Source organism: Mauremys reevesii, linkage group 1 (genome assembly GCF_016161935.1).
Source record: "Mauremys reevesii isolate NIE-2019 linkage group 1, ASM1616193v1, whole genome shotgun sequence".
Classification (NCBI taxonomy): Eukaryota; Metazoa; Chordata; order Testudines; family Geoemydidae; genus Mauremys; species Mauremys reevesii.
In genome coordinates, this window is record NC_052623.1 from 245,291,653 (window position 1) to 245,305,765 (window position 14,113).

The window sequence follows — 14,113 nt, forward strand, 5'->3', positions numbered from 1 at the left end:
CCATGATCCTTTCATTGTGGCATAAGCACATTTTATATAACCGAGGCAGGAGAGCATGCAAGCTAAAGGAAGAGTAGTTAAAGATCAAGCGAAAAGAGGGCAAGCGGAGAGCGAAATACATACAGAGTCAGGCTTTTTGCTGAACCCTAAAATGGTTGCTTGGGCAATTGACCTCTCTGCATCCAGCATGTTGGATTCCCGAGGAACACTCTGTGAATCTGTAGGCTTGGCAAAGCCCGTGGCTAACATTTGTGCGAGTGTATGGATTAGGTTGTTGAGTTTGACAGGGAAGCACTCTAAACTTTCCTTTATTTTCCTGAGAAAACAAAACAAAAATAAGATCAAATGTAAATGCTTCTCTTCATGCATATATTTTCCTTTGCTTCCATTTCCTGATGCCTGCTGCTATGAATGCAACTAAAAATCAAACACACACACAACACACACACTCTCGTACAGCAGTTGAGCCCAGTTCGGATAAGTTATTCCATCAATCTCCAAAGGACTAGGGCTGGGTGTGTTATCAGGAAAGTACAAAATACATTCACTAGGCTAACAACCTGAGTAACCCACCTGACTTATCTCAGTGGCTTTTATTCCTGATTACCTGGACCCACTCCACCTCTGCTTTGGAGAGCAGAGATGCACACAATGCCTCCCTGCATGCCGAGAAGCAGCATTTGCCACAGGGAGAAGCAGCACCAAAGTTGAGACTCTCAAAGCTGATTCAGTGATTCACCGATAGGAGTTTGTGTTGCTAGATCCCTTAGTGGACTTTAAAAATCTCAACCCATGATCCTATTTTCCCTTTGTGTAGCTACATAAGAAGGAAAACAACAAGGATTCCGGTGGCACGATTAAGACTAACAGATTTAAGTGAGGTTTTTACCCATGAAAGCTATTAGTCTTTAAGGTGCCACCAGAATCCTTGTTTTTGTGGATACAGACGAACACGACTACCCCCTGATATAAAAAGGAAAAAGACTTCCCTATGCCATCTTTCCCCATTTTATTCCCATGCAAGATAAACCAGAACACAGTTCTCACTTCCCAGAGCTTTGGGATCCTTCAGGATGAAAGGCACTATATACAAATAAGCATGACCACCTCTTCAGATCAAATGTGAATTCTGTTTGGAAAATGGCACTTGCAAAATCATATCACTAATCCTTGAAGGAGGAGAGGAAGCCCCTAAAATCCAGTTGCCAATTGGATCTATTTTCACTGTGATGTTAAGTTTCCTCTCTCTTTCCCTACTTTGGGGTCAGCTTTCTGGGATATCCAGGATGGCTGTTGATGTTATGGAGTGCCAACCATTTAGGCTTAACTACACATCCCCCCAAAAAACTATACGAGTCCCACAGTTTTCCCAATGTTGGATCCTAATTGGGCTCAAATACATGTTTAAATCTATTGCTAGTCAGAAGTGTACTTAAGCACATGCTTAACTTTAATCACCTTTTTAAGTCCCATTCACTTAGGACTTCAGCATATGCTTAAAGTTAAGCATGTGCTTGGGCTGTATTGAGAATAGCAATTCTGAATTGAGACCTCACTTTTCTGAATTGAGACCTAAGTTTGCATGACCTCTTACATTCAGGCTGAAGACTCTGGTATCTTTCACAAATGCAGCTACACCCCAAAGAAGAGGCCCAGATGCAAAGCAAAAAACCTCAATCATGCATGCAGAATTCACTCAAAATGTGCAATTTATCATGTAGACATTATCCACATTAAACTGACTAAGGGTGGAAAGTGAAGATACATATTTTTTCTTAACATAATATCAGCAAAATAATCTTCCAATAAGGCAAGGTAATTAGCAACTTAATAAGCTTTACGGAAAGAGTCAAACACAGCCCATTTTAGAAATGAAACAATTTAGGAGTCTCATGCAAAACAAGAAAATAAACCTTAATTTAGGATATTATTGAAAAATCAATACAGTGCTGATTAATTGGGCCATATTCAAGGTTGTGAAACTTTTCTTTTTTTAGTTCCTAGGGGAAAGAGTGTTATATTTAAAAAGTGTAGTTTAATCACTTGATAAATCACTGGCATGTGTTTTGGGTTGTGGAATCTGTAGCTCTACCATGATATAGAAAAGCAGCCAGAAAATTCAGAGTATTACTGGGAGAGAATAATGTTAATTTTACAGCTAAAAACTATTCAGTTTAATCGAACTTGTATGACACATGCCTTTGCTTACAGTGTACAACCAACTTGGTATTCAGACACTATTGCTATCGCAGAGCAGCTGATATCAGAGGACCATAATTCAGGCAATTCATCTCTTTAATGGTTTGTTGTTCTTTCTATGGGCCCATTAAACCTCTCATATGATTTTAACCTGTAGATTGCTAATCACATACCTTTACTTTATACCTAAACTGAAAAAAATATTTATTTTATTAAATACTTAAAAGGGACGCTACCAACTAAATTTTTGAAAAAATTATACATATATAGAAAAAATGCAGCAATTCATCTAGCACATTAAAAACAATGTGCTGGAAGGTGTTTTCTGCTGTTCTGCTGATGTTTGTGTCTTCTCTGCAACAGGCAAACAAGCTTGGGCTCTGATCAGGCAATTGGTTCTGTGCTGGGGACCCCTTCACTCACACAGAGTCAATGGGGCTCCATGGGGTTGCAAGGCACTGCTCGTACAGATCTATATACTGGACTATATAGGGAAAGAGTGACACTGACTATATATAAAGTGCTAACAAATGTGCAAATGAAACAGAGGGCTGATTTTAGTTCTAGTAATCTTGTAACTGTAGCTGGCACATAATTTTCCGGCAAAAATTTAATTTTCTTCTTGACAGTATCCCTTTAGCAGTCAGCTTAGTTTCTGGCCTGCTTTTCAGAAAAGTGAGTTGAGTTTTCAGTGTAATTCACATATACCAATTTTATGCCTCTTAATGGCTGAATTAAATTTGGATTTCATATGTGATCCACAGCATTCCTAAGGAACTGTTAAACTCCTACACAAATCAGGGTGCGCAGAGACTTAGGAAGCTGTTCTCTGAAGTGAGGATGAGCAAATAAAGTTTGGCCTAAATCTCCCCAAGTAACTAGTGATTTGGAGTGCTCAACTTTTGGGTGACCAATTGGGGAAACTCTAAAGGGAACTGATATTCTGAGGGTGGGTGCTCAGTGCTTTCTGCAAACCAGGCCCTCTTCACGGGTTCTCACAACAGAGGCACTCAAAATCTCTAGCCAAAAATGCAAATCTTGTCCCTAACATATGAAGTAAGAATCCCTCGCCTCAGACGTCAGCCTAATTTTGTGTTAAGCCTGAACTCATTACTGAAGTTTTGAAATGTTCCAGGAAGCTTACCCAGCTTTTTAATTCCAGCTGGGACAGGACCTGCCACCATACAGTAGTATCAGCAAGACTGTTCTCATGGCATCGCCAGATATGATGAAGTGAAATTTCTCATAAGAAAGTCTCTGGAGATTCCGCCATGTAGGCTGAGGTGTTCAAAGGCACCTTTGCAAATTGCAACTGAGGCTGCTAGGCAGCCCCAAACACACAATCACAACTGCCCTGAGTAGGACATCTGAGAGTTACCACCAGGGGCGGCTCTAGACATTTTGCCACCCCAAGCACGGAGGGGCCGCTGGTCCCGTGTCTTCGGCAGACCTCCCGCAGGCATGCCTGCGGGAGGTCCGCTGAAGCTGTGGGACCAGCGGACCCTCCACAGGCACGCCTGAGGGAGGTCCACCGAAGCCACAGGACCAGTGGACCCTCCGCAGGCAAGCTGCCGAAGGCATCCTGCCTGCTGCCCTAGCGGCGACCAGCAGAGTGCCCCCCGCGGCTTGCCGCCCCAGGCACGCGCTTGGAGCGCTGGTGCCTGGAGCCGCCCCTGGCTACCGCACATGTGAAGTTCCTCCTGGACTCTATGGAGTAATAATGGTTGGGCCTCTGTAGAGGACCTGAAAGAGGTCACATGCCCTGTGACAGAACAACTCATTTTGAAGGTTTACCTTCAAGGGCAATCAGGCGTTATGGAGAGAAACATACGCACAATTTGGATCCCCAACATCCCTCAAATGTATTAAGTATGTTTGAATTGCTAAGCCATATCAAAGACCTGATCCTGACTTTTCTCTCAACCCTTGACAGCAAATGCTGCAGTCGTTCCTACAAGTCTAGGGCTGCAGGAAGCCTGATAGGCCCTGTGAGTGGAAGAGAAAAGGGAAGGATGTACATGAGCATGAAAACTCATTTGCAAGTTCTCCCAACCTTGCTCAACAACTCTGCTCATCTTGTCAATTTTAGTGCTTCACACAGCCCTTCCTTACCTGACCCTGCCTGTTAAGAATCAGCTTGTCAGATGCAGAGCCAGCTTAGCCTCTTACTATTATGTAACCATGGGACCAAAACTAACTCAATTTCAGTAAAGCCCACTAGAAAGAAAAACCTGAGTTGGTCTGTTTTCCACAGAGAGTATATAGGATCTTAGTGAGGATTCCATTTAGGGCAATAATCATCCTGCTGTCTAGGGCCTGTTGCAGAGCTGTGAATACCAATATGTTGAAGGATTACCCATCTCCTGGCCTTCCCTAGAATGCAGTGTGGGATACATCTGTTCAGCCTGTCATTTTACAGTGGAGGCTGCTTGGCAGGGGAGAGTCAGAAGTTTGTCTTTGTTCCTTTGTGGCGTACACACTGTGATTATTGCCTGCTGCCGTAAATCATCTGCGAGCACACTTTGAGATGGTAGTTTTGTCTCTGCTCTTTCAGATGTCATCAACCTCCACTGGTGTTTTAGTTAGCTGGGGGATTGCTAAGGGATATGCTGCCAGCTGGAGAATGGGATTCTGCTGACTGGCAGAGGATTTGTGTTATGAGGGTGGTCTAGTTTTGCAGTCGTTGGTATTGTTTGGAATTTACACACATGACCTGTGCAGCGATGGGTGCATAATAAATTATTCCATTAATAAATAAAGTAAACAGATACATCAGCTAACACTTCTTTAGCATCTCCCCCGCTGTCAAGCTTTTGAAGATGTGAATTGCTAATTTTCTGCTAATCTTCAGATCCACTGTGCAGCTCTCATTCATGGGCAGGAGCAATGGGGTTTCTTGTGTACTGCAATGAATTCAAACTCTTCAGTCATAGCATGGAACCGATTTTAATCTATTTAAAATAACTGTAAATCATTTTAAGAACACTTTTTAAAATGTCACACAACATCATGGTGACATTTGAGGGAGATAGCACTTTGCAGTAAACCAAACTTGGAGATCTCTTTCCAGGAGAAGGAAGGGTGCCCTGTTCTGTGGATAAAATGTTTTCTGGGGCTAGAGAAGGGATGGGAAATAGGAGGAGATCAAACTGAGTTTCAAGGCTCAAACTGAAAATAGCATATAGGCAACTATTTGTGTGGGCAGGCAGAAACTCTGAAACTCTTGTTTAAGTCTCAAATACCACTATGTTTATGCATAATATGGGAGAGTGACCCTCCCAAAACCTGTAATCTGGGAAATGTGTGGCTGCAGCTCATAATGGTGCAGTGACCCAATGCTGGGGGTCAAAGGAAAATGGTGTGTAGATGCAACAGAAATTACAGAATGGGCCTTCAATGAAGAACCAGAGCAATAACAATTCCTAAAACATAGAACTCTTTACAGTTCTGAAAGGGCTTGGTAGGTTAGAGCCCAGCCTCCAGTAGCATTAGTCAGCTTGGTCAAAATATGAAAGGACAAGAAAAATAGCCTAACAAACGGAATATCCATCCCAAGAATATTTATGACAGTGTTAATCATTTTACTATTTGAGCTCTTCTTAAATAACAAAAGATGCAATGTTTGGTGTTGTTGACAAAACTGAACAGTTCAGGTAACAGGTAAAACAATCTCTCTCTCACTTCTATTTCAGTACTTCCCATTTGTCCTTGTGATAGACAGGAAAAATTGGAATAACTGCTTGGTCTGGAGGGGAAATGTCTATCTTTTAGGTTGGAGACTTCTTTCTCAAGGTTTAACTTAGCTCCTCCAGACATCTGTTCCTTTAAGTACTTCTTTTCATCCTCTATCTCTTCCACTGGGGTAATGAGACTTGGTTTCTGGTGGTTTCTTCCTGCAGTGACTCTTGTGTCATCTGCATGTGGGCTCCCAGGTCTGCCAGTTTATCTTCTGGCTTAAATGACTTGTTCTCCAATTGATTTGGCTGTCCTGAGCCACTTTTCAAACTGACTTGTGGTTCTGTCACTTCCTTCCATGAGTACAAAGTATTTCTTTTACTAGGTAGAGGCATCTTAATCTCATTGGTCAGCCTTTCACATTCACTCTCCCACAGGGCCGACTTTGTGACCCGTGGGGCCCGATTAGAATACTCGGCAGCGGGGCGTCCACTCCGGGTTTTCCGCGGCACCGAAGTACCCCCCCCTGCCGCCAAAATGCCGCCAAAGACCCCGGAGCAGGGCCCCCTTAGGCACGGGGCCCTCTTCAGCGTGGGGCTCTCTTCGGCTTGGGGGCCGATTCCAGGGAATCAGGTGAATCAGCTTAAAGCCGGCCCTGCTCTCCCATGCCTGCTTTGCCCTTTCAAGGTCTGCTTCTATTTGCCTAGTTCATTCCAGCTGTGTAGTCAGACCCTCCATAGCCTGGGGGTATTTCCACCTAATCTCTTTGATTTCGGGCTCATGAATCTTTGCCCAGCCATCCAGCTCCTGATAGAAAGCTTCCATCAAGGCCTGCAGCTTTTAGATTGTTTTATAGTCACATCATAGTTCTTGTTGCCAGCATTTCCTTGGACCTTCAGATCCCTGGACTCTTTTTTTTGGTTTGCTCAACCCCATAATCCTGTTGTCCCCCAGGTTAGCTGGTTGAACCCTTCTTTTGAGTGGAACCCATTCTGGTTCCTCTACCAAATAATTCAAGATCCCCAAACTCTCATCTCTGGGGCTGAGAGAAGCGTGAGGGTATCTACCCTAACCAATGAGAAGCTTGAAACCCATAGCCATCTTCCTACCTTTAATTTTACATGCCCAGACTGATTTCCTGGACTACTCCATATTCACTGTGTCTTGTAGGATCTATCTTCCTCATAATTAAAGTGCATCTACCTGAAGTCAAAATTTTTAGCAGGGCAACATCTTTCTATGTGACCATTCTCCCCACAACCAAGACAGACTGTCCCTGGGACATCACACTTTCTTGCACCAAAACTGGGTCCCCACCATCTTTTGTTCAGACTTCACAATAGCCAGCAGTTTCTGGCAGGGTGTCTTTGACATCATGGCTCTCCCCCATTCCTCTGGTGCTCAGTACAACCAGGACAGCTCTACAATCATTGTTTTTACAGGGGCAAACCCGTCCTGCATGCCCCACTTCCTCATAGTCAAAACAGAGTTGGTTGAGCCCTATACCTTCTTCCCTTTCGGTGTCAATGACAATTGAGTCTTTACCATTGTGGAACCTCCTTCACAGGCCTCTGGGCCTGCTCAGACCCCCACTCCCAACAAAGAAAAATGGAGCTGAACTCCAACAGCTGTGGCTGCCCTTCCATATGCTGACATGGGAGGATCAAAATCTCACAGCCAAGGAAGGTGTCTGCACTGTGCCACTCAGTCATTCCTCCTTGATGGGAGATGATCGCAGAATCCCACTTCTAGTACCACTCGTCACAAGTTGTGCCCGCACTGTAGCACATCTTTGCTGAGCTAGTACTGCAGGCACTATCTACCTCACTTTCCTTTCTCTCAGGGCCCCTTAAGAATTCTACACAATCTGAAGTGATGTAAGACAATTCCCCTGATGGGGTTCTATTTTATTAAATGGAAATGAAGTCTCTCCCCTTGGGCTCATGGGTTGCACTGCCTCCTCCTTGGTCTCTGGGAGCTCCTCTCCCTTATGAGAGCTTCTCTCTGTGAGCACCTCTCTGCAACTGAGCCCTGGCGAACTTTTATCAGGCTCAAGTGTTCGTTATTCAACTAACTGCCTAGATAAGATCATTCCCTTTAAATTAGCTCTTCTAGGATAGCTTTAGCACAGATTTCTCTTAAAGGGGCCAGCAATCCCGTGACAGGGACTTTTTAAAAATAATGAACATTTATTGAAGTAGCTAAGAAAATAAAGACAAAGTAACATCTGGAGTCACGGGGTTCCTGTTAGATAGACTAGGAGATAGATTAAAGCTAGTTTGAGTATGTGTACATGAACTGCAACCACACCCCAAAATGCAGTGTAAACATACTCTATCTAGCTCAGGCACTGGCAGAGTGAGGCTGTCATATGTTTAAGCATGACTAGCAGCAGGTCTTGGCATCCTGTCCACATTAAAATTTACAAACGTGTTAGTTAAAACATGTTAATTAACATGTGCTAAACCATGATTAGAAATTTAAAATAGGGACAAACAGACAATGAGTTAACTGGTTCCATGAAGCTTATTTAAGCTGATGAAATGAGAGCATTTTCTTGGAGTAACATGCACAGACAGCGCAAACAATCCTCATTTACATTAAAAGAGAAAAAATATGCACTGTAGCAAAATTGTACATTTCTCCAGGGTTTTAAGATCTTGTTTGACACTAATTCTAACAATCAGACCTTTGTTTCAAGTCACTGAAAGCATACAGCTATACTGTGAGCAAATCATTAAGGGATCTATTCCCTGTTGGATGCATGGATGTAACTTATCATTACTATTAACAGGACTTGTTTTTACTCTGTGCTTGCACTATACAAGGCTGCAGCTTGGCAATACTTTAAATTGTGAGGAGATGGGAGTGAGTAGGGATTAGAGGAGATGGGATCAACATTGATCTTAAATGTCATTGTGGTGGGGAGAGTGCCCCACCTCCCTTTGAAAGGGGGGCTAAAACAGGACAGAGAGGCTGCGCAAAGTGGCAGCCAATCAGGGCTGGGCAGGAGGTGGCAAATCAGGGCCGGGCTCAGCCCTATATAAGGGCTGCCCAGGAGAGGAGCAGTCAGTCTCTCCCAGACCTCTAACAGGGAAGGTCTGTCTCCTGAGCTAGGAGACCAGCATGTGGGACAGCGCAGTGCTGGGCGGGCCCGGGGGAGCTGAAGGGAATTCCAGCCTGCTACCTGCCAGGCTGCAGGCCCTGAGGGAAGGGCCTAAAGGGTGCAAAGGGTCAGAGGGGAAGTGACCCAGGGAGAGCGGACAGCAAGCGAGGGGAGAGAAGGAGGGCAGGGAGGCTGCCGCTAGAGGGTCCCTGGGTCGGGACTCAGAGTAGCGGGCAGGCCTGGGTCCCCCCCTTTCCCCTTATATTGCAACGGGCCATGGGAAGTGGCCATATCGGACCGCACCATACCCTTGAGGGAAGAAGTTAGACTTTGGGATTGGCTGGCCACTGCGGCAGGTGAAAGACTGCTGTTAGGCCCCTGGAAGAGGGTGAGAATGGACTGGGGGGAACTGCCGGAGGGCAGTGTCCTGAAGCGGATGCCACGAGCAGAAGGGAGCAACGAGGGTCCAGGCGCCAAGCGAGGGCGAGAGATGGATGGGAAACCACCATCACAGTCATGCAGAAATTAAAAACAAATGAAACTGTGTAATCAAAGGGCAATGGGAAAATAAGGAAAATCTAGGGGTTAAAATGAGAAGTTGGGGACTTTGCTGTGTTCTAAAATAATGGAATCATTTAATTTTGGAAGTTCCAAACTACTGTGGTCTGATCCAAAGGTTTTGTATCTCGATCCAAACCTCTCCAAATTTTGGGAGTGTATTGTTTCCGTGTTCTGTTCTCAACACATCATAAAGACAAGTCTGAGTAACACAGTTCAGACTGACATCATGGTGCAGATCTAGATAATTCCAGAGAGAATTTAACAGGAGCAATGCATTTGATTCAATTGTTTGGGTTCAGGGCCTTCTCTCATTTATTAAAATTCTAATATTGCCTTTGGGCAATACTCCATGGTCCTCTTTCCCAAGAGCAAGTACAGCGCAAGCTGTGACAGTGTGAGTTTTCCCCAGGCTGGGCCTCCACACTTGTGGCTCATTCAGCTTACAAGCGCATTCAGGGCTTGGCCTATCTATTGAGACAAAGGCACCGATTGTGGTGGGGATTTCTGTGTGGTGGACACTGTCGGATTAAGGCAGGGGCTTTAGAGGCTACAGCCCAGGACCCCGGCTCACGGGGAGCCCTGCAAAAATAAATCACAGGCAGCAATCTCCAGGCCACTAAAAGGGGCGCTCAGGCAGGCTGTCTGCATGCCGTGGCCCCACAACGCTCCTGGAAGTGGCTGGCTGCTGGCACATCCCTATGGCCCCTGGTGTGTGTGGGGGGGTGGCTCCATGTGCTGCTCCCACCCCCAGCACCATCCCCGCAGCTCCCATTGGCCGGGAACTGGCCAATGGGAGCTACAGAGGCAGCGCTTGTGGGCATGGGCAGCGTATGGAGACACGCTGTCTTCCTGCCCCCAGGGGCTGCAGAGACATGCTAGCAGCCAGCCACTTCCGGGAGCGGCGTGGGGCCACGGCATGCAGGCAGGCAGCCTGAGCCCAGCTGCAACACCAGCCGGGAGACACCTGTGGTAAGCACCTCCCGGCTGGAGCCTGTGCCTCGCACCCCATCCTGCACCCAACACCCTATCCCAAATCAGAATCCCCTCCTGCACCCAAACTCCCTCCTGCCCCCAATCTCCGGCCCAGCCCCCTCCTGCACTAAACTCCCTCCTAGGAAAAAGACTTGTATACAGGGGCCCACAAAATCTAATAGCCCCAGGCCCACAGGAGAGTTAATCTGGCCCTGGTGGTGGACACTTGTCTACAAAAGACAGAACTGACATCAAACTTGTTTCGTACAGACTGCTAAACTGCCATTAACCTTCAGTCCCTACCAATCCTAGCTGAATCCGAACAACAAGCTAGAAGTGAAAAGTTTCATATTACGCGAATACCAATCAAGCTGCAAAGTGATTATTAATAATACCTAGCTCTTATACAGTGCTTTTCATCTGTAGATTTCAAAGTGCTTAAGAAGAAGAAAATATAATTAACCCCATTTTACAGATGGAGAAACCAAGGCATGGAGAGGTGAAGTGAGTTACCTAAGGTCACCTAAGGTTACCTTGGCACCCCAGAGCCAAGAACAGAACCAAGATCCCCTGAGTCTCAGCCCATGTTCTAGCAGCAAGGCCACATTGCTTCTCACAGTTTTTTGAAAACATTTTACAGAAACCAACACAAAAAACACATTCTTCACGGAACTCAAAGAAGAAGCTCTTTGAATGAGGAGATTCAAACAGTCACTGGAAGTGCTTGCAGTCCAAACCCTGCAGCATTGTCACAGTGCATTAGAGTGAAGCCAACAAGAAATATACTAGGGTAGTTACAATATGCAAGCTGAGCAACAAATGTAAGCAACTTCAGTAACGGAAAATAAGTTAGGTATGAACAACTCCTTTCATAATCTAAGGAATTATTCAAAGGGGACTGGATAAATTCATGGTGGCTAAGTCCATAAATGGCTATTAGCCAGGATGGGTAAGAATGGTGTCCCTAGCCTCTGTTCGTCAGAGGATGGAGATGGATGGCAGGAGAGAGATCATTTGATCATTGCCTGTTAGGTTCACTCCCTCAGGGGCACCTGGCATTGGCCACTGTCGGTAGACAGATACTGGGCTAGATGGACCTTTGGTCTGACCCGGTACGGCCTTTCTTATGTTCTTATGTTCTTATTAGTGATGTGCATAAAGAGAGGGTTTGTTTTCATGTTTGTGTTTAGAGACAATCCTTTGTGTAATTTATTGATTTCAATTGACTCACTCCATAGATCAACAGAGCCTACGATTTGTAATTTGGCAGTGTCTCTTTAAGCCTAAAAGAGGGCATACTTTCTGAATTCTTTTCTGTTTTTTACCTGGTAAAGTGGCTTGTGGCTTGGAGGTCTGAGTCCTGTGGACGAAGGTTATCATACACATACTTCAAATCCTGGACGCTGTTCAGCTCAGGCAATCCTGCATGCAGCATCTTTGAATAAATAGGATTGATCCAATAAATGCACTGAACATAATTTAAATGAAACAGGGCAACTAGAAAAAAGTGGAGTTACAGGGAAAGAACTCTCCCCATTTTTAAATTACAAACCTCTCCTAATTTGAGCAATGTGTGACTCTGGGTATAACACACAGAGCATGGATTAGGCGAATGAAATGCACTCTTAACCTCTTCACATTGATACACCAGAAGAGCGTGTATTCAAATAGATTCAGGACCTCATGAATTAAATTCCTTGCAACTGATCTCTCTGTTAGGAGTCCACCACCTCAGTATACACAGAAACATTATTTTCCCCTCTCAGCCTTCGTAAGGCAGCAAAGGGCACCCACCTACAGATCTCCAGGGCAGGCTGCAGATACCACCTTCAGCTGTGATAACCTCCTCTCCACCAACCAAACTCAACACTAAACCAGAATGGATGCCTCCCCTTACTCTATGAACTCCTTATACCTAAAGGTATACCTATAAAAACATTACATCCCAATGTCACACTATTTCAGATCCATGCAATTAGTTACATACACCTACCTGTAAGAAACAGTTTTTGTTAATGTACCCAGTTTTATTTGTAACATGCCAGATACCATTAGCCTCTCTATGCCTCAGTTTCCCAGTCCAGAAGAAGGGTACAATAGTAGTTGCTTGCCTCTACAGCAGTATTAGTAGGATTGAATATGTTGTAAAATGATTGAATATGTCCTAAGTATTATTGGATGAAAGACGCTTGAATTAACAACATTGTCAGTGTAGTGCAATGAGAAGTGGACAACTAGACATGTTCAATGTGTCCAGCACACCTGTCCCTAGGCACTTTAAAGTGTTAAAAAAAAGAAGAGAAAAGTTTCTAATAAAGGTTTAAAAGCCACTGACTTTGCACATTCCCCACACCGAGTTGAGATGATGGACTGTGTGTAATAGAGAGAAAATCTTTCCCACCTATTGCTCAGAAAGAATACAAATATAACTTTACCATTGCTGCTTGAGCGTGTACATTCCACAATGAAATATATTTCCAGTGCAGAAAGAAGTGCCCACTGATCTCAGAAGATTAAACCAAATAAAAGGGAAACATAGCTTTTGTTGTAAAGTGAAAGGGGGAGAGAAGAGAGATTTGTTTTCCTTATTTCTTTTAATCTTTTCTATATTTTTAAATCAATGTGTTTGTCTTTTGGGTCCAATTTCTCCTCAGCACCATGGCTGAGATGTTGCCTAATGTCTCAGGCTCTGTCTGGACTGCTGCTGGAACTGTGACAGCTTGAACACTGGTTACGCAGAGGAGACTGAAAAATCACTGAGGTGAATTCAAACTGTTTAGTTTCCAAGACAATCTTCCCCTAAGTTGGGAGGGGTTTGGCAAATACAAAGAGGGCACAGGAGCACAGAACTGGAAGGGATCTTCTGGGTCATCGAGTTCTGTCCCTTGCTATCACAGGCAACCCTATCAAATAATCCTGGTAATAATTTATCAAGATCCATTTTAAAACTAGTTTGCCTCTTCTACTCCTATTGGGATGCTGTTCCAGAACCTCACTCCTCTGATGGTTATAAGACCTTCTTCTAACTTCTAGCCTAAATTTATTCCTGGCCAATTTATGTCCATTTGTTCTTATGCAAACATTGTCCTTTAGCTTAAATAGCTCTTCTTCCTTTTCGGTGTTTACCCCCTGATGTATTTCTAGAGAGCAATCATGTCCCCTTGCAGTCTTTGTTTTGCTGGGTTAAACAAGCCAAGCTTTTCCAGTTATAAGGTAGGCCCCTCCATTCCCCTGATCATCCTAGGATCCCTTCTCTGCACCTGTTCCAGTTAGAGTTCATCTTTCTTGAGACTGGGCAAGGCACAATAATAATATTTTGCACTTACAAACACATAATATTATTTATCTATATATCTTCAAGCAGTTTACAAAGGACTGTAGGTAAAAATATCCACATTTTACAGCTGGGAGAACTATGGTGCTGAGAGATTAAGTGTGTTGCCCATTGTCATACAGTACTATGCGTCGAGGTGGGTAAAGAATCCTGCTCTCTTCTAGTTTCCAGTTTGGTGCCCTATCTTACACCGGATGCAGGTGGCATGCCGTGGACTCCCTACCCTGGGGATATGGGAAAGAAGAGCCCAAGTGCCGGGGAAGCAG

The 14,113-nt window shown here is 44.5% G+C and overlaps 1 protein-coding gene across 14 annotated transcripts in view; it reads right to left on the reverse strand.

Moving 5' to 3' along the window:
• PIK3C2G (phosphatidylinositol-4-phosphate 3-kinase catalytic subunit type 2 gamma) overlaps positions 1-14,113 on the reverse strand; it is a 370,973-nt gene that overhangs the window by 72,022 nt on the left and 284,838 nt on the right. For 13 of the 14 annotated variants that reach the window (XM_039544583.1, XM_039544571.1, XM_039544579.1 and 10 more), the window contains 2 exons: positions 11,839-11,948; positions 124-316 (listed from right to left, as the gene is read on the reverse strand). In XM_039544583.1, the coding sequence (XP_039400517.1) occupies positions 124-316; positions 11,839-11,948 (303 nt within the window). The remainder of the gene's footprint in view (positions 1-123; positions 317-11,838; positions 11,949-14,113) is intronic. The other variant, XM_039544615.1, reaches the window with a different exon arrangement.